At 42.3% G+C, this 18782-nt stretch overlaps 1 protein-coding gene and 1 pseudogene across 1 annotated transcript in view; both read right to left on the reverse strand.

The window, feature by feature from the left end:
• Positions 1–5610: 5610 nt before the first annotated feature.
• On the reverse strand, positions 5611–5706 carry LOC116157584 (U6 spliceosomal RNA; annotated as a pseudogene).
• Positions 5707–9105: 3399 nt separating this feature from the next.
• ANTXR1 (ANTXR cell adhesion molecule 1) overlaps positions 9106–18782 on the reverse strand; it is a 218345-nt gene continuing 208668 nt past the window's right edge. Inside the window, exon 18 of the mRNA XM_010979894.3 lies at positions 9106–13026. Within this exon, the coding sequence (XP_010978196.3) occupies positions 12766–13026 (261 nt within the window). The 3' untranslated portion in view covers positions 9106–12765. The remainder of the gene's footprint in view (positions 13027–18782) is intronic.

Consider the following 18782-nt stretch of genomic DNA (forward strand, 5'->3'; position numbering starts at 1 on the left):
AGAGAGAGAGTGCTAAATCCTAACCACTAGGCCACCAGGGAGCGTCAAAATATGAAAAGGGTTTTATGTATGTATATGCATGACTGAAATGTGCTGTACACCAGAAATTGACACATTGTAAGTTGACTATACTACAATTGAAAAAAAAGAATAATGAATAAGTAAATCATTGAATACATGGATAGCTGAACAGTGATTGGGTTAAACAATAGTTAGTCTAACTTGTAGTCTAACTTGTATAAAATCACTTGTATTAAACAAGTAAACTAATATATTGAACAAAAATAAAATGTAAGTTTGGTGAACGAACGCTAATGTAAACTGTGGACATTACTATTGATTTATCAATTGTTACAAATGTACTAAGATATTAGTAACAGGAAAAACTGTGTGCGGGTAAGAAGTGTATATGGAAACTCCGCACTATCTGCTCATTTAAAAAAAAAAAGAAAGAAAAAGAAGAAAATAAACATTAGTTTTTGTAATTTACTAGAGACAACAACATTAGAAGTAGTTGAGACTGAATTTAACAGAGGACATGTTTAGCAAGAAGGGGTGAGGAGATCTACAATCGTGGACTGAACAAAGCTCAGGGAGATATCAGATACATAAATTGTGAGATATCCAATATCTTGTGAGATATCAGAACATAAATCTACAAATAAACAGCTGCTTTGTTTACGAATGCCTTAATGGGTATCACGACAGCTTGACTCCTCGTTCTGGATTCTTGCTGTTTCCTCCATGAACCATGACACCACTGTTGAGTCTTGTTGCTCTGTGCATTCATAGAATAGCTGGGAGTCTGATCCTGTGGATCAAATTGGAGCTGATTCTTCTGGTGACTGCCAGAGCTGGCACCTTTTTCCCCTTCTGGCACATACCCTAATACCCTGGCATCTGCTCTTATTTTTCCTCCCAGGCCAATTGCAAAAGGGACTTGACCTCAACTCACATGGGATGTGCAAGAATGTGTAGACATTGAAAAGTAATTCAGGCAGCCGATGAACTTAATGAATTTTCATAGGCATTTATTCAATACCACCCAGTGAGAGTCCGCACTCTGAATATTTGCTCAAAGGCAACGGGGAAGTAAGAACTTGCTTATCACTTCTGGTTCTTGAAAGTAGACATTGTCTCAGATATAACTTCCATTTCTATTGTTGACTTGCTTAAAACTTGGACACGTTGAGAGTCTGTATTTATATGTGTATTCACTCAACTAGCATTAACTACTGTGTGACAGGCACCATATGCATGAATTGTTACTGGAGGGGCTACACCAGTACATTTTCTACTCTGGGATCAGCAGGTAGGGGGTGGGAGGACCCTTTTACTCTTCTCGGCTTCTTCTCGCCTTGACTGTAGAGAGACAGCTCTCTCCTGCCCTTCCATTCTTCTCACCTTTTTCTTGCTTTACCCTAAGAGTTGAGACCTGTCTGGTTAAGATTATAAGAACCTTCCATTCATGGGCAGCACTACCAATGGACACAGGTCCTATTAAGCAGAAGCAAGAAAACGTCTCTTGCCTTCTCTTTTCTTTAATCCCCCTGGAATCTCTTTTTCTATGTAGTGGAGATCTGACACCTTTTCAGTATTAAGTTTTCCCATTCAGAAATTTAGTACATCTCTCAGTTTATTAAAAATAGTCCATAAAGTTTCATAGCTGTCTTCCTATATGTTTTGCACATTTTTGGGTTAGGTTTCTTTCTAGTTACTTTAGATGTATATTTATATATAATTGAAAAATATAAATATTTATAACTTATATTCTTTTCTATTATGAATGGGCAGTTTTCTAATTGGATATCATCATTGATTGTGTTGGTCATGTCTCTGGCTAGTTCAACTGGCTTCTTTTATTAGCCCTAGTAAATTTTTAAGTTGATTCTTGCAGAATTTTCAGGCAGTCAATTATGTTGTCTGCAAGTAAGGATACTTTGTTCCTTCCTGATTTTTATAATTATTTAAAATTTTTTGTTTGTGGCATGGTACTGGCTAGGACAAAATGGTGATGGTTAGAACACTTGCTTGTTTATTATTTTTTTAATTAAGTTTTTTAAAATGGAGGCACTGGGGATTGAACCCAGGACCTCATGCACGCTAAGCACACACTCTACCACTAAGCTATACCCTCCTCTTTTTCATTTTAGAGGAAATTCCCCTAATACTTCAACATTAAGTACAATGTTTGTGTAGTTTATTGGTGGATGCCTTTTATCAGGTTAAGAAGCTTTTCTTTCTTTTTTTCTATTCCTAACATGTTAAGGAAATTAAAAAAAAATTAAAAATCAATTACCAGTTACTATTAATTAGAAGCAAGAAAATGGTCTAGGACATAATGCTGAATGGGATCTCTTTGCTTTTACTAATGGTTCAAGATTAAAGAATATCCTAAAAGCAAATATTGAAAAAAACCTATACAAAGGCTAATCTAAACATCATAATGCAACGAGAACCAATAGGCTTGGTGAATAGTGTGCGTAGTGGCCAGAGCTTGTTGGGAGTGAGTGTTTGCTTTGACAGTTTCGATGGGGCAAATGGAAATGTCTGACAAAGGTAGGATGGGGAATCGAATTCTTCTGGAGCGCTGCAGGTCTGTTCCTCAGAGCCGTGATTACATCATCAGAATGAATACAAATGTGAATGAGTCTGAGAGTCTGATCAGCACCAGGGAAACAAACGGCGCTAAACCACGGAAACTGTACACGTGTTGCACAGACACTGACAATGTGTCTGTGTTAGCACCAAGAGGTGCTCATTACATCCAATTCTGCGCAGAGTGGAGAAGACAGCCAGATGTGGCAGTAGAAAGGAGTTATTTGTAGCAAATACTTACATGCCTGTTTGAAGCAGGAAAAAAAATGTCTTTTCCTGGAGAGATGGCTGGGAGCCACACTATTCCTCTTAAGGCTGAGTTTACTCATGCGACGTTTGAGGTCCACCATTTTTGCCACCATTTAGAATGAGAGGAATTGAACAGGATCTGTCTGGACTTTCCCTCAGCTCAACCGCATCATCTGTCTACTGTGCTCAGTGAAGTCGTGCCCAACTGTACAGTTAGTGCCATCAGAAGTTAAGTAATCCCCTGGTTATTTGCTACATCCTAGTGACTATATTATCATGCCTGAGCCAAGTTCATTGGCATCGTCCTTAATTCCAGATGTTGGATTATCAGAAAGTATGTAGCCTGGTTTGACACCTCTTCCTTTCTTGCCCTTCTTGCCTGGAATCCCTCCTCTTACGGTCTTGTCTGAGGATCTCTCATTGTCTTCTTTCCCAACTTTTGGAGCCTGCTTTTTGAAACCCCAGGCCACCTCTGCAGAGATGGAGGCTGCTTCCCATTCACTTGGAATCCACCCCATCTGGGGAGGCGCCTGATCCTTCGATTTCAGATAAATGCGAATACTTCTGCATCACCTTTATCTATGAATTACTCTGCATCACATGGAATATTATCTATTTCCACAAGAGCTTGGATGGAAATGCATATTACTATTAATGTCAAGCTAGTCTTTTACAAAAGGAGTCCTGTAAGTAATTTTAAGAGTAAAACTAAGCAAAAAGAAATGCACTCTGTGTGCTGTAAAGTTTGGGGTGGAGCTCACAGGGAGAGAAATGTCAAAGTCCTTGTATTTCATTTATTTATTTGCTTTCTCACAACTAACATTTATCATTATTATTTTAATTGAAGTGTAATTGACCTACAACACTGTTAATTCCGGTTGCACAAAATAGTGAGTGATTTGATATTTTTATACATTACAAAATGATCGCCACAAATTGAGTGGTGGTCTGTTACCATGCAAAGTTTATTACAATATTACCGACTATATTCCCCCTGCTGTATATTCCATCCCTGTGATTCATTTATTTTGTAACTGGAAGTTTGCACCTCTTAATTCCCTCATCTACTTCATCTGTCCCACCACACCGCCCACCTCTGGCAACTACCTGTTTGTTCTCTGTTATCTATAAGTCTTTTTCTGTTTTGTTATATTAGTTCAATTGTATTTTTTTTTCAGATTCCACGTATAAGTGAAATCATACAGTGTTTGTCTTTCTCTGACATTTCACTAAGTTTAATATTCTCCAAGTCCAACCATGTTGTTGCCAATAACAGAATTTCGTTTTTTATGACTAATATTCCATTGTATGTGTACACACACACACATGCGCGTGCGCACACACACACACTGTATATATACACCACATGTCTTTATCCATCTGTCTGTTGTTGGACACTTAGGTTGCTTCCGTATCTTGGCTATTGTAAATAGTGCTGCTAGAAACATTGGGGTGAATGTATCTTTTTGAATTAGTGTGTTCATTTTTTTTTTCTGGATATATACACAGGAGAGGAATTTCTGGATCATATGGTAGTCCTATTTTTAGTTTTTTGAGGAAACTCCATACTGTTTTCCATAGTGGCTGCACCAGTTTGCATTCCCACCAACAGTGTACAGGGGTCCCCTTTTCTCCATAGCTTCTCCAACGTTTGTAATTTATAGACTTTTTGATGATGGTCATTCTGATAGGTGTGATAGGTCATTCTCATTGTTGTTTTGATTTGCATTTCTCCAAAATTTTGTGATGTTGAGCATCTTTTCATGTGCCTGTTAGCCATCTGTATGTCTTCTTTAGAGAAATGTGTTTAAATCTTCTGCCCATTTTTTGATTGGGTTGTTTGTTTCTTTGATATTAATTGTATGAGCTGTTATATGTTTATGATATTAACCCCTTATCAGTTATATTATTTGCAAATATTTTCTCCCATTCAGTAGATTGTCTTTTCATTTTGTCAATGGTTTCCTTTGCTGTACAAAACTTTTTAAGTTTGATTAGGTCCCATTTGTTTAATTTTGCTTTTAGTTTTTTGCTTTAGAAGATAGATCGAAAAAACTATTACTATGATTTATGTCAAGTAATGTTCTGCCTATGTTCTCTTCTAGGAGTTTAATGGTTTCATTTCCCTTTATGTCTGTTAATATTTGCTTTATATATTTAGGTGCTCCTGTATTAGGTGCAAATACATTAACTAGTCTAGCAACTTCTTCTTGTATTGATCCCTTTATTATTATATAATACCCTTCTTTCTTCTTTGTTGTAGACTTTGTTTCAACGTCTCTTTGGTCTAATAGAAGTATTGCTACCCTTGCTTTCTTGTCATTCCCATGTGCATGAAATACCTTTCCTACCCCCTTGCTTTCAGTCTGTGTGTGTCTTTAGCTCCGAAGTGAGCCTCTCTTAAGCAGCATGTGTCTTTTGATCGGGGCACTTAGTCCATTGACGTTTAAAGTGATCATTGGTAGGTCTGTACTTATTGCCATTTTGTTACTTGTTTTCTGATTGTTCTGTAGTTCTTCTCTGTCCTTTTCTTCTTTTAGTTTCTTCCCTTGTGGTCTGATGATTTTCTTTGACGATATGCTTATGTTCCTTTCTCTCTAGTTTTTGTGTGTCTATTGCATTTGTGGTTACTATGGAGTTTATGTTGACCTATAACTGTTTCTACTTTTAGCTGGTAGTCAGTTAAGATCAAACACATTCTAAAAGGTCTACTTTTTTTTTTTTTTTACTACCCTCCCTCACATTTTGTGTTTTTGATCTCATGTGAAAATGGAACCCTTGATGAATTTGCGTGTCATCCTTGCGCAGGGGCCATGCTAATCTTCTTTTCAACTGTCATTACTTCAAATACGTTATCTGCCCCTTTCTTTTTCTTTTCCACTGGGAGTCCCTGTAATGTGACTGTTACAATGCTTCATGTTGTCTCAGAGGTTTCTTAAACTATACTCATGTCTTAAACTTCTTTCTTCTTTTCAGCTTTGGTGATTTCCTCTACTCTGTCTTCGGGTTTGCTGATCTGTTCCTCTGTGTCATCTGTTCTGCTGTGGATTCCTTCTAGTGTATTTTTATTTCCGTTATTGTATTCTTCAGCTCTGTTTAGTTCTTCTTTGTATTTTCTAACTCTCTGTTAAACTTCTCACCATGTTCATTCATTTTCTCCTGAGTTCACTAAGCATCTTTATGATCATTACCTTGAACTCCTTATCAAGTAGATTGCTTATCTCTACTTTGCTAAGTTCTTCTTCTGGAATTTTATCTTGTTGTTCCATTTGAAACATATTACTCTGTTGACTCATCTTGCCTAGTTCTCTGTTTATTTCTTTGTATTAGCTACATCAGTTATGCTTCCTTATCTTGGAGATGTGGCCTTACGTAGGAGATGTCCCATAGCGCCCAGTAGTGTACTCTTCTCTGGTTACCAGAGCTACATGCTGTGGGGGTGACCCTATATGAGCTGCTGGGCTCTTCTGTTGGGATGGGGCTGACTATCGTAGGCAGTTGGTAGGTGATGCTGGCCCTCAGCTTGGTTTGCTGCCAGGCACTGCCTTTGCAAGGGCTTCCAACCTACTGGTGGGTGGGGATAGGTCTCAATGTGGCTGGCTTCATGGCCAAGGGTGTCTGGGGCTGGTGCCTGGCCTGCTAAGTCCCTGTGCTGCTGGCCTTTCAGCCTGGGGGATCCTGAGACTGGTGCTGATCTGCCCTGGATAAGCCTTTGGCACTAGTAGGCTAGAGGAAGTCTCCAAAATGGTGCTCGCCAGCCCCAGTGTCATCACGGTACAACGTGCCCTCAAAAATGAGTGCTGCCAGCATCTGTGTCCCCAGGAGATGTCCCAGTTGCCTCTTGCCTCTCTGGGAGCCTTTCCAAGATCAGCAAGTGGGTCTGACCCATGCTCCTTCTATGTTACCGACTCTGCTCTGGGTCTTGGAGCGTGTGAGATTTTGCTTGCGCCCTTTAAGTGCAGATTCTTTGTTTCATACAAATCTCTGGCTCTCCCTTAAGCAAGTCCTACTGGACTTCAAAGCCAGACATACTAGGTGCTCACCTTCCTGGTGCAGGACCTCCAGGCTTCAGAGCCTGCTGTTGGGCTTGGAGCCCTCCCTCCTTGGGGGGAACCCCTGCCATTGTGATTAAGCTCCCATTTGTGGTCACCTCCCCAGGGGTATGGGTCTTGATTATCGTGCATCCTTGCGCCTCCCACCAATACCACTGTGGTTCCTTCTTTGTATCTTTAGTTGTGGAAAATATTTTCTGCTAGTGTTCTGGTTATTCTCATTAACAGCTGCTCTGTAAATAGTTGTAATTTTGGTGTGCCCCTGGGAGGAGGTGAGCTCAGGGTCTTCCTACTCCACTATTTTGGCCATCCATCTAAGTGCTTATATTTTAAAACAATGTGAAGATGGGAGGCTGTAAATCTTCCATGGCTAACTTCGGAGGGGTGCACATTTTTGAAAAATGTCAGCGAAGGGTGGCTGACAAGTCTCCTGACTTACGACTTCTCCTTCAGAAGAAAATGAAATGTTTTCTGCACTTTGAGCACCAACATTTCTTGTACTTTTAAAATCCTTTGCAAGAATTCAAGCCACTTTACCACACAAAGAAAAATGTCTTTTATGAGTTGCATCCACTTCTAATGTTTACAAGAACCTCTCAATTAAAGATGCCAGCAGAAAAGTACTGAATGTGCACAGTTAATTGAACATCTTTTAACAGAGCTTTGCTCTGAGCTCTCAAGTGACTTAGGCATTTTGTTAACTGCTGCTGTTGCTTTATAAGTACATTGTGAAATGACAGTGAAAGCTAAATAAAGGAGATGTTGCACAGTTTTGACTCCAAATATTAAAACTGTTCCAACTTAGGCAGAGAAGGAAAAATTTATATAACTAAGTGGTCATTTGAAAGTGGAGTGAAAAGGAGAGGAATTAAAAATTACACCCAGTAGAATCATAAGTCTTCTTTAGGTTTGATAACTTCAGGATGGTGGTGCGATGGTTCAAGTCAATACAGTAGAGTTGTGATCAGAATAACAACATTTGTTTTGCCTATGCCAGCTCTATGGCTTGGTACCAAGTGCTTGATAATTTTAAGTAACATTGACCTTGCTTACAATGTAGTTAGATGGACAAAGTGTTATACTGTTGGTTCCGTACCTAAGTGAGACTCCAGAGAAACATGTATTTATCTGAAGACAGAAAATTGGATTTAGTGATGACTAGTTGTGGCTCTCCCACTCAAGTCTGCCGTCAGCACTTGATCAATGATCTTACTCCTGTTGGTTTCTTTGTTTATTTGACTTAACGCATTGGAGCATCACTCAGGGTAGTTGAAGTAACTTCATAAGAAAGGTGGGCGGCAATACAAGCAATGTATGAGATTGAAGAATTCTTCATACCATACAGTAAACATTTTTTCTACTTCTAGTACTTTCCTGGTTTTACTTGTTACACTTAAATTAAATACAGCTGGAATTTATTTTGGTATAAGGCGTGAGGTAGGACTCCAGCTTCTCTTTTTCCTTCCAAATTGCTGGTCAGTTATCGCAAAATGATTTAGTGAGGAATATAATTTTAAAATGTGCATGTGCTCAAAAGGCTATTCATCTGGGAAAGAGATTGTGGCATGGTTTTCTGTTTGCGGATGATTTTATTCCAACTTTATTCCAATTAAGGTAAATTCAAGGCTTAATGACAACTTGTAAAGAAACAGATTCAGGAACTAGTAAGAGACACTCTTTTACCTTCAAAAAATATTAGTGGAGGAGCTGAATCGAAGCTGCTAAGAAGAACAAAGTGCAGAAGTAACACCATATTTTGAGGTGTCTGTAGATAGAATTTATTGCAGCACTGTTTATGACACTTTCTGGTTTCTTAAACAGATGTAAACCTCTGCGGTCCTTGCTCTGTGAGCCAAGTCAATCACAGCCACGTTTCCGTGACAGACAGTCAAACACAATCCTAATCGATACAGTACATTTTTTTTTTCTGTGCGCTTCTCTATCTCTCCTTTTTATTTCATTTTTTTTCCATGGGTCACTTTTTAAAATCTAAAACTGTTACTAGCAATAAAGAATATGTTGGATGTTGGACAGACAAAGCAGAAATGCAAATAATCAGGACAGTAAAGCGTTTAGCAGAAAGCACCAAACCATTTGAGAACTGTAATTTAATCTGCAGAATGATAACCATTTTATGACCAGAATGGTAAGCACTTGAACAATCTATACTTTATTTTTTATAACAAGGAGACAATGAGGAAAAGAGTTGATCTGAAACATTTATTATTTTTTAAAAAAAAAAGCAACTTCCAGGGTTTGTCATTGTCCACATTTAGCCGAGCAGGTACAGCATAACTGATTTTTATAACAATGACTCAGAGGCGCTGATGATCCATCCTGTCTTCTGAATTATCACAGATAGAAGAAAGAATTAGAAGAGTTTAATGTTAAGTGCATTTAAAAAAAATCATATTCTAATTCTTTTAAATTGGTTATCCACGTATGATAATATAATAGAGCTCAGATAACTAGAAAAGGCGATTGACTAGAATACCCCGTTCCCATCTGGTGTGCATTAATAGGCTTTTTATTACTGCGTGTATCTTTATATAGTTTGCAAACTAATTCAACCCACTTTACACAGCATTAATTGTTCTGTATTGAGTTGGCTCTGGGCTGAACCTGTTGTTCATTATCTCATTGTTATTTTTTTTTTTTTCTAGTTCTTGGATGGAGTTCCCTCATCTGAGACAGTATTCGGACCTTCGTGTACATGAGACTTAGAGATCATCTCTGCCCACTCTGCTGATATTTACAATGAGGTTACCCACGGCCAGATTAATATGTCCACCAGCTCTGGTCTTGACCTTCGTAAAAGAAAGATCTTGTGCCTTCCCGGAGTACGTGCCAAGCTCCAGGCCAGAAACTGTTTGTGAGCTGGTCGTCAACAGAGGTAACCGCTCCAGGTTCTTATTAATGCTGTGCAAACAAGGGTCTCGTCATTTCAGTAACTATTTGTACATTTATAAAAGCAATACAGTCATGGGAAAAACCAACAAGCACAGCTTGGTAGAATAACCTGCCATGAAATATCATTGGCCTTATAATAATTTACTACAACTGTTCTTTTTATTCACACTGGGTAGGAAATGCTTCCATCTAACACATGGAATAGGAATATATACAACAAAAAGTTGACTTTTATTAAAAAAAAAAAAAACAACTTCGCGAGGACCGTAACCTGGGGGTTGAAGAAATAATTTTGTGCAGTTTCCGGATCACAATCATATGTCTGCTACCTTTTACAGGGAATGACACAAGTACTGATAGATTTTATAAACCAGTTAAAGAGTTTTCCTGCCTGTAATAACCTACTATTGAAACATTGCCTTGTTCATACAGCGTAGAAGTTTCTCCTTCTCCACTGTAATTCTGTAAGTGACTAGGGATGACGTGATGAACCCCTTTTAAGGACAAACCCTGCTAATCCTCTTCCAAGTCATCATATATATGCAGTTTCCCATTTTATCAAAAAGTTCATCAAAACAACATCTTGGAAACTGCACAGGGCTTCTGACTGACGTGCGGTTGAGATCCTGAACATGGCATTCTCACCTGATGCCTGCCATCTTGTTACACAACAATGTCAACACCTTGTCTCAAACGTTCTTATGGCCTCAGCGAGCCATGTGGCAGTGGTGTGGGGTGAACTGTTTTGTACCGCCAGCAGTCAAAACAGTGGCCAGGGGCTCAACGTCTCTACGCCGTGAGCCTGGGGAACCCATCCTCCTATGGAATGGTTTTCTGGAGTCCAGCAATGTCCCTGCAGGTGGCTGAGACATTCTGACCCCTGCTTCAAAGACCCCTGCTTCCTGGGGGGACTTTGCTAGAGAAGAAGCCTAATGTCCTAAAAATAGACAATATGGGCCAGGTTGGGGGGGGCAAGGGAGGGAGGTTGCTTTCGTAAGTCATGAAAACCATCTCTGATTTTAGCTCTGTGAGAAAGCCTGGAAGTTCTCTGAAAGTGGCAGGCTGGGAGAAGGGCTGGGTCTGAAGTACACTTGGAGAAATGTCAGTTTGCCTTTGGCACTGTAGATTTAGTGCCTGGGCACCTCCCCCCCGCCCATCCACTAAGGCACTCTGCCTAGATCTGTTTTCCCCTGACTGTACCTTTTATGCCCAAAGGTTTCCCCACTCCCTCACACAATCCCTGCTTGCTTTTGCTTTCTAAAGTTGGGATGGCAATTAGGGTTCTTTTATTTCTCAATTGTGACTGATGAGTGGTGAGCCTGTGGAACTGTGACTTGAAGATTGTAAAGGAATCATTGGGCTCCATGGAAAATAGTGCTGTGATTGATTAGCAATGTCTGCCATGGCTACCAGCATTGGTGTGCATGGAATGACTGCCAGGTCCTATGTATCTGTTCTAAGTAAGGCGAAAGAATGAGGCTGGCTTGATGGGTTTTGGAAGGATCTTTGGCAACCACAGCCCAAAGCACTAAGTTTGTGTTTATTTTATATTCTGCTTTGTTCCTGAAAAGATTTAAGGGTTTTGGCAGTGGAATTTTAAGAGCTGTGGAAAGGTGGAGGGGGAGGTAATTTTGAACAGGCTGGTGCAGGAGGCCCTAAATGATGGCTTCTGATTTTATCCTCGGGTGTTGAAGCCCAATGTTTAGAAAGTGATTATAAGGCTTACTGATGACAACAGATTCAGAAAGACTTGAAGGAGTGGAATGGTTCCCAGACATAGTGGGAATTTTAGGCAGCTAATAATATTTGTGAGTATGTTGAAAAGCCAAGGAGAAATATATTTGCATCCACACACATGCTTTTTGGGGGATAGATTCCTTATGATATCTCTCAGCTCTGCCTAGAAGTCTCTGATGCACAACTTCACGAAGAAAGAAAAACAGAATCAGTGAAATTGTGTGGTAGGTGCTAATGATGACGTTTTGGGATGATCAACTCATGTCTGTTTCTGGAAAGTAGGATCAGTCAACTTCATTTTGCAAATGATTTAAATCCAAGCCAAATCTTGATTTTTTAACATGAATTATTAACAAGTGCTCTTCGACAATGCTGTTGTCTGCTGATTTAGGGGCCATGTTGGGCCAGAGCCAGCCATCTCTAGCTGCTCACAGCCTGTGGGTTTTAGAAACTGTCAGATGCTCCCATCAATACTTTCCCATCAATGCACACACCTGATTCACTTACACAGCAACATAACAACATACCTTTTCCATCGGTAAACAACTGCCCTCTTCCTCGCTTGGAAATTGGAAGAATTTGGAAAGGTAAATAAGGCGGGTGTTTTTACTCCTCTGCAAATTCCAGAGCATGCTTTTGGATACCTGTCTGATGTCGAGATTCTTGCCACAACGGGGACCCCCAACCTCCCCCCAAAGTTGTAGGCAAAGGGTTTCTACCTTCCTGGGTGGCACGCAGGGGTGAGGATTCTTTGGTTCCTAGGCCAAGGGTCCAGGATCAGGGGATGGAGGTGACGTGGAGGAGGGCAGGCAGCGTTTAGAAACCCAGCAGTGTTATTTCTTATCTGACTCCGCATTTCACCCTCAGAGAAAGGAATTTCTTCTGGGTGTCCATGAGACACAGTCCCATTTAGAGCATCTCCGCAGTTTCACCGTCTCTGGAACCTTCTAGAGGTGATGGCTGGCTGGCTGTAACTGACTGTCGTGGCCTCAGCATTTGTTTTCAAGCAATTCAAAATTTCGATTTCTTTCCGCTGATCACAAATGTCGGTGCAGTGGTGTCACAAACCAATTTTTAAAGTGTGTGAACGTCCGTGGGCTTTGTCACCACTCATTTCCAAAGTGGAGGCCTCCTGTAACTGGAAAGACATTGTTCTAACACCACAGAGGAGCCTCCTCCCCAGAGTTTCTGAGAGAACCCAGAGCACAAACTGTGGGTTCTAGACAGAAGGCCTAGGGGGAGGTCGGGAGGGGGGCGGGGCCCTGTTGGGAGGGGGAGCCTGAGGAGGAGGGGGGAGGATGGAAGGGGGGGATGGGATGGGAGGGGTGGGAGCACTGGGGGGCGGGGGAGGGCAGTGGGGAGCAGGGGGTGGCGGGGTGTAGATGGGGGCAGGGGGCGGCGAGGTGGTGTGGTAGGCGTTGTTGAGGGGGTACTTGGCAGGCTGGTTGTTCTTGACTCTGGTGAAGTTGATACAGCGTCCCTGGAAGAGAGTCAGAGAGAAGAAAATGTCAGCGGATGCTTGCTGCGGGCTCGCAACCCGGCAGGCGCGAAGTGCAGGGGCTGGGGGAGCCTGAAAGAAACAGGTAGAAGGCAGACATGATGTTTACGTCAGCGCTCTGCTGGCATGCAGTAGAACTTGACAATGGATAAGCCCCCCATTTCCTTTCTCGGGGCTTACTGTGTTGCAAGATTATTTGTCTGATTTCATTTTTCCTGGAGTCTCCCTCTCCAGGACGCAGAAGGGAAGAGGACTGACCTTAACCAGATGCACAGGGTCAAGGCGAATACGGAGGTCATTGAACTTAATCTCAGCAAGCCTTGCCAGACATGTATTATTACCAGTTGTTCCATTTGATAGATGAGGAAACCGAGGCTTAAAAAAGTTAAGTCACTATCTCAGGCCACACAGCTAGGAAGAGGTGGGGTTGGTGTCACCAGCAGATATAACCTCCCCCTCCGAGCCCCTGCCCTCCCCAGGGCTGTCAGGAACAGTTTCTCCTGCCTTTGCTTTGTTTGGGGAGTTCCCTCTTCTTCCAGATGCCGCTGCACCTGCCCAGGTACCCTTAGGTTCTTAAGAAATACAACCTGGGGACGTTTTATTGCAAAGCAGGCATCGACCCTGAATTCTGCTTTTTCCCCACCCTTCCTGGGCACCCAGCTGGTCAAGGAAGAATAAACGCCTGGCATCCTCTTGAAAGTCCAGAATCCAAAGCCAGCTCTGGGTAGTCTTCTTGCCCCTGTGGCATCTCCTTTCTGCGCTCCAGAGTCACAGGCCCAACATCCGTGTCCCCCAACAGATACTTCTAGTCTCAACAGGCACCTGGGAACCTTCCACCCAATGCTCGGCTCTGCAGGGGACAGGCGCACAGGGGCTCTCCCACTCACGACTATCTCCTTCTGGTGTCTGGACCCTCCCCTGCTTGCCTGGGCAGGGTAATGACCACTCTTGTGGGACCCTGGCCTTTTCTGAAACTTCCCACACCTCTGGGGGCGTCTTCTTCTTTTAAAAAAATTACTTACTGAACTATGGTCAATTTACAATGTTGTGTCAATTTCTGGTGTACAGGATAATGTTTCAGTCATACACAAACATACATATGTTCATTTTCCTATTCTTTTCTATTATAGGTCACTATATGATACTGAATATAGTTTCCCTGTGCTATACAGAAGAAGCTTGTTATTTTATATGTAGTAGTTAGTATCTGTAAATTTTGAACTCCCAATTTTCCCCCTCCCACCCCCTTCCCCCCTGGTAACCATAAGTTTGTTTTCTGTGTTTGTGAGTCTGTTTCTGTTTTGTAAATAAGTTCACTTGTGTCTTTTTTTTTTAGATTCCACATATAAGTGATATCATATAATATTTTTCTTCCTCTTTCTGGCTTACTTCACTTAGAATGACGATCTCAAGGTCCATCCATGTTGCTGCAAATGGCATGATTTTATTCTTTTTCATGGCTGAGTAGTATTCCATTGTATAAATAGACCACAACTTCTTTATCCAGTCATCTGTCGATGGACATTTAGGTTGCTTCCATGTCTTGCCTATTGTATATAGTGCTGCTGTGAACACTGGGGTGCATGTGTCTTTTAGAATTAGAGTTTGGGGGCATCTTTTTCTCTCTACTGTGCATCCTAGAGGTTGGCAGAATCCCTCCCCAAGGAGGCTGAGGTGGGACGACCCCCCCTGACACTGCCCTGTCCCTTTCTCCTCTCTTGCTCATTTTAACCTGATTTTACCCCAATATGGGCATTCCCCTGGTGCTGGGGAGGGAGTGCTGGATTTTTCCTGGCTTCATTCTTCAGGATGGATGCCCATCCTGTGGTGTCCAAGCTGAATGGGATACATCTGGACAAGTCATGGTTTCCCTTTCTAGGCTTTTTGAGGATGGTGAGGGTGAGGCTGTGGAATTTAAGGATCAATTACCCGAAGGACAAGAGGGAAATACAAGTGTGTGATCTGAGGTTTGGCTTAGGGAGGGGGGCAGCAGGGGCACGAGGCATCTTGGTGGGAGCCAGTGGCAGTGGGGCAAAACTTTCCTCCCTCACATGTGTGCACCTCACTCATCCTTCTGGTCCCAAGTCAAGTCCCTTTCCCTTCACACATCTTTCCTGGACAGATCCAGTTTATACTCCTGCCATACATCCCTCCCTCAGTTCTTGAGTTACGGTCCACACCACACACCAAAGCCTGCATACAACAACAGTTCTATCTATAAATGCCTTGGCTCCCCGCTAGATGAGAAACTTCTGGAAGGCTGTGGCCTGGTTTTTACTTTGCTGTTCCACTGCTGATTTAGGGGTGACAACGCCATAGTTAGGTGCCAGAACCCCATTGTCTCTGGGCTTGCATTTCATGAGATTAACTGGGACCTAACCTTCTTAGGTTCTGACTGGGGTCCTCCAACTGAGGGAAGCGGCCACCATTTTCTTGCTACATTGCCCAGAACTCCCAGATCACGGACCAGCTTTCCCCAGTTGCCTCAGTTCTGTGTCCCCCTTGTCCAGGCAGCCCTCTTTTACAGCTTTATGAATCTAAGCCTTGGTTACAGGTTATTTACGATTCTGGAAAAAGCTCTTTCCTTTAAGATGTGAAAATCCTAACGATTACCATCTGCGATAAACCCCCGCAGTGGAACGTCAGAGTTGAGATTTACTGCAGATTCTGCCCTTCATTCCTACATAAGCCCAGTCAGACCAAGAGACTCAAGAGATGCATTTCCTTTAAAGATGAAGAATTCCAATCCTGGGGAAGGAGCTACTGGTGCCTGGGGTCGAGTCCCCACGTGGCTTCAGATTTGCTTTAGGGCTGGCCATCCCACTGCTCTCTTCCTTGCTTCAGGGATCAGTGATGATGAGATGGGGCAAGAGAGGAGGTGAATTCACCCAGAGACCCGTTTAATTATTTCACACAATGGTAACTAAATATTTTTACCAGAGACAAAATCAGGAGCTTCCAGGATGCTTCTGCCAATACTTCTGTTCCTGCCCTAGATTCGGATTCCTAAATGTCTTCAAAAAGATTGGAAAGGATCCAGTGAACAGAAAAGGATCTCTCACACGTCTTAGCTAAAGATGGAGTAAAAGGGGGCAGAGGAGGGTGGGAGTGGGAGTGATGTGGGAGCAAGACCTTCCTAGGTCGGCTCCAGCCATCACAGCCTCTCGGCCATGGCAGCTAAAGGACAGGGGTGGGGCGGGGTCGGGGAGAGGGACAGCACCCCTTCCTATAGTCAGTAACACCCCAGGGGTGCCCCACAGTCACTTCTCGGAGCACAGATCCCAGCACATTAGAGTTGAACACAGCAGCTCAGAGCCAGACCGGGGGTGGGGAGGGGGAAGCTCACCGCCTTGGCCACCCCGACTAGTGACACCCCACCGCAAGACGAGGAGGGCAGGGATAACACACCACCTGCCACTTACAGTCATGAAGAGGATTAACTTAATCAGTGCCGGTGCAGGGCTTGGGACAGTGCCTGGCATGTTGTGTCTGGCTAATGAAGTTGAATCTAGATGGGGAAACATGCTCAGACGCAATAATGACCTTGTCTGGTTGGAAGCAGCAGCAGATTTTCTGACTCCTAGTTTAGTGCCTTCTAGGTGAGCTGCAGGCTAGAACCTCTACACGCCTCACTTGGCTTCTAGTATAAAACTGGTGTATGGGGGAAAATATGCAGCACTGGACATGTGACCAGAGCTGCTCCCAAGGCCTGCTGTTTTATGCACCCTCCTCTCCCTTCCCGTTGCTGCGTCACTCCTGTAACTTATTCTTACAGGACCTCCCTCAGTGCTTTGCACACACAGTTGACAGATGATGCATTTACAAGTACCTGTCCCGAAAAGAAGATGCAGACATTGCATAAACAAATCCCTGGGGTCAGTTACAGTAAGACGCAATCAGGACTTCAGGGAGGGGTGTGGCTACCAATTAAGTTCTTAAAACCTGGAACTAAAGGAGCCAAACAAACACTGTAGCACTTAGACCGTATAATTGGCCTATAGATCAGTTTACACGATTTCATTTTTTGCTTGCGAGAGGATAATAGACAGGCCAGATGTTCCCAGTGTCATATATCCCAGCAAATCTGCACCAGTGTTTGCTTAAAAGGTTGCTAGGACAATCGGAGAGCTTAGTTCGTATGCTGATCTTTGTAACCAGTTTAATTCTTTGCGAGATTGTTTTTGGGTGGTTTGATTCAGATCCAGTATTCGGCTTTGACCTCAGTTTCCCTCTGCTGGCTCATTTACAAAATATAAATGCCGATTATTTTCACACATTAGCAACAAAATGTTCTGATTAAATTTTAAGAAGAAAATGCAACAATATTTCCAGCAAAGTGGTGGCTAAGCAGGATGTTAAGTGGTACTCCTCCTGGGCTGAAAAATGCCGTTGGGTTTTGGTTGGCTCTAATAGCGTTGGGAAGATTATTAGAAACATCCAGACGTATCATTCATTTTATTTATTATCAAAACTCCATTAGCTAAGTATTATTATCATCATTGTACAGGAGACTGAAGGCTCAGACCTATGTAAAAATTTTTTTTTAATATTTTTTTATTGAAGTATAGTATAGTGGTTTACAATGTTGCTACAGCAAAGTGATTCAATTACACATATACATGTGTGTAATATTTTTTCATGTGTACATATTCTTTTTCAGATTCTTTTCCATTATAGGTATTACAAGCTATTGAATATAGTTCCCTGTGCCGTAGAGTAGGTCCTTGTTGTTTATCTACTTTATATACAGTAGTGTGTATATATGTTAATCTCAAACTCCTAATTTATCCCCTGCCCCACTCCTTTTCTGTTGGTAACCATAGTTTGTTTACTATGTCTGTGAGTCTGTTTCTGTTTGGTGAACAAGTTCATTTGTCTCATTTTTTTTTTAGAGCCCTCATATAAGTGATATCATATGTTATTAGTCTTTCTCTTCAGACCTTTTTAAGTAATGTGCCCAGGACTATACAGCTGGTAAATCACAGAAGTGTGATTAAAACTTAACTCTACTGCCCTAGTCTCTTATTCCCCTTTCACTGTATTATCCTGAATATAGACTAAAAGTGCAAATATTGCCTTGAAGAACTTGCAGATGGTATCACACAGTGTAGCACCTGGCCACGCTCCATCAGCGCCTGACACAGCTGTCGAGAGATCTTTCCAGAACAGCAGTCTGGTCAATTCACTCCCCAGGTCAGGGTCTTTCAAGACTCCAAATCATCTTTAAAATAAAATCCAAATGCCTTCCTCTGATGGCATGTGCAGCCCTTTGCCATCTGGTCTTTGCTTACATCTTTCAATTAAATTTTTGCTCTTTTATTGCACAATGGTCAGCCTAGCCCATCCCAAGCTCTCCACAAATATTTGTTTGCTGAGGACTTTACTGTGCCACTCAATGCTCTTGTCAGTACCATGCTCCCCAGCTGGTGGATGAGTGTCTTTGAGGCACCATGTAGGTCTACTCCTTTTGAGATCTTCATAGCAGCCCCAGGTTCAATTTTAGGTTGTCACTCAACAAATACCGCTCGCACCTCCGACGGTCTCTGAGGTGGAGCAGGCCTTCCTAGAAAGCTCCAAGTTTTCGCTGTACGTTTAAATTCTCAGAGGATCTAAGGTCGTGAACTCATGGCTGTGGGTTTACATCTCCTCATTCTCCCCCTGATGGTCCCTTTGGACATGTTCTAGACTCCTAGGGTAGGGGTGGTAAGAATCCTGTGTGTTCCCCCCCTTAACTTCCA

Source organism: Camelus dromedarius, chromosome 15 (genome assembly GCF_036321535.1).
Source record: "Camelus dromedarius isolate mCamDro1 chromosome 15, mCamDro1.pat, whole genome shotgun sequence".
NCBI lineage: Eukaryota > Metazoa > Chordata > Mammalia > Artiodactyla > Camelidae > Camelus > Camelus dromedarius.